General features: G+C 64.6%; 1 protein-coding gene across 1 annotated transcript in view; it reads left to right on the top strand.

The window, feature by feature from the left end:
* The window catches only part of EMIHUDRAFT_238109 (hypothetical protein), a gene marked incomplete at both ends in the record, with an annotated part of 1,640 nt that extends 677 nt beyond the window's left edge, over window positions 1-963 (top strand). The window contains 4 exons of the mRNA XM_005777296.1: window positions 51-119; window positions 223-274; window positions 504-593; window positions 913-963. Coding sequence (XP_005777353.1) covers window positions 51-119; window positions 223-274; window positions 504-593; window positions 913-963 — 262 coding nt within the window. The remainder of the gene's footprint in view (window positions 1-50; window positions 120-222; window positions 275-503; window positions 594-912) is intronic.
* Between the last annotated feature and the right edge of the window lie 205 nt (window positions 964-1,168).

Raw genomic sequence — 1,168 nt, 5'->3', positions numbered from 1 at the left:
GCGAACGGCGTCGGCGGGACGGTCTCGGCGGCGTCGCTCTCCTGGGGAAGGCCGGGGCCCGAAGCGGCCGACAGCCCCCTCGCGCAATCGTGGGACGTCGCCATCGGCGCAGACGTCACGTGCGCCGCCGCCCTCGCCGCCGCTCGCCGCCGCCACTCTCGCCGCCGTCGCCCACGCCGCCGCCGCCCACGCCGCCCACGCCGCCGCCGCTCGCCCTTGTAGGTACAATCGCGACGCGTGGCCGGTGCTCTTTGAGACCATCGAGGCGGCGAGGGTACCGTGCCTGCTCTCGGCGAGCGAGCGGCGGCCGAATGAGCTCGCCAGCCTGCAGGACGCGACTAGACGAGCCGAGAGAGAAGGCTCCTCGCCTCTAGCCATAGAAGGGTGATGGGAGCGCCCCGCCCTGCGGCCTCACTGCAGCGGGATCCTGGCGGGTCTGACAGTGCACTAACCCCGTTGCACTAACCCCGTCGTCGACGTCGCCCCTCTGGTCCCTCTTGCAGGACGCGATGCGCAAGGCCGGGCTCGCGTTCGAGCTCGTCGACTCGCCGATGCGCAACGGCTACGGCGCCGACAAGGTGAAGCTCTTCTGGGTGAGGGGCCCGCAGGCCCCGACCCAAGAAGGCGCCGGCAAAGGGAGGGAAGGCATCCTTAGTGTCACAGGTGTGTGATCCGCGCGCCCGCGCGCGCTCGCGCCGCTGCTTATTTATTTTTAAAATTTTTATTTCCAAGGCCGCTCTTTTTCCGAACAAGGGAAAACGAGACCGCCCAAAACGAGCGCTCAGCGGCGCTGAGAAGGCGAGAAGGTGCCGCGAGGACGAGACCGCCCAAATAACGTAAACGACTACGAGCGCTCAGAGCTCCGCTGGGAGAAAGAAGGCGAGAAGCTTAGGGGACCCCTAGGCTTAAAAGGGTGGGCCCTGGGGCGAGCTGCTGGGCCGCCAATTCCTTAAACGGTCTTAAACGCTTAAAAGGTGCGGGGAGAGGCGGCTCACCCTTGCGCTGCTCATTTTCTCCGGCCGCCGATGTTGTTGTGAGATCAGGGTGGCAAGGTCATCTCAGGCGTGGAAATAAATAAATAAATAAAACGGACACCTCTACTAGGAGATGGGTAAAAAGGAACAGGTCCCCGCCCTGCGGTCTTTGTGCAGGGTTCTTTGTGGGTGTG

The sequence above is a fragment of the Emiliania huxleyi genome (genome assembly GCF_000372725.1).
Source record: "Emiliania huxleyi CCMP1516 unplaced genomic scaffold EMIHUscaffold_262, whole genome shotgun sequence".
Taxonomy (NCBI): domain Eukaryota; phylum Haptophyta; order Isochrysidales; family Noelaerhabdaceae; genus Emiliania; species Emiliania huxleyi.
Note: the sequence above shows the minus strand (reverse complement) of the source record. Positions and strands in the feature narration are given on the sequence as shown.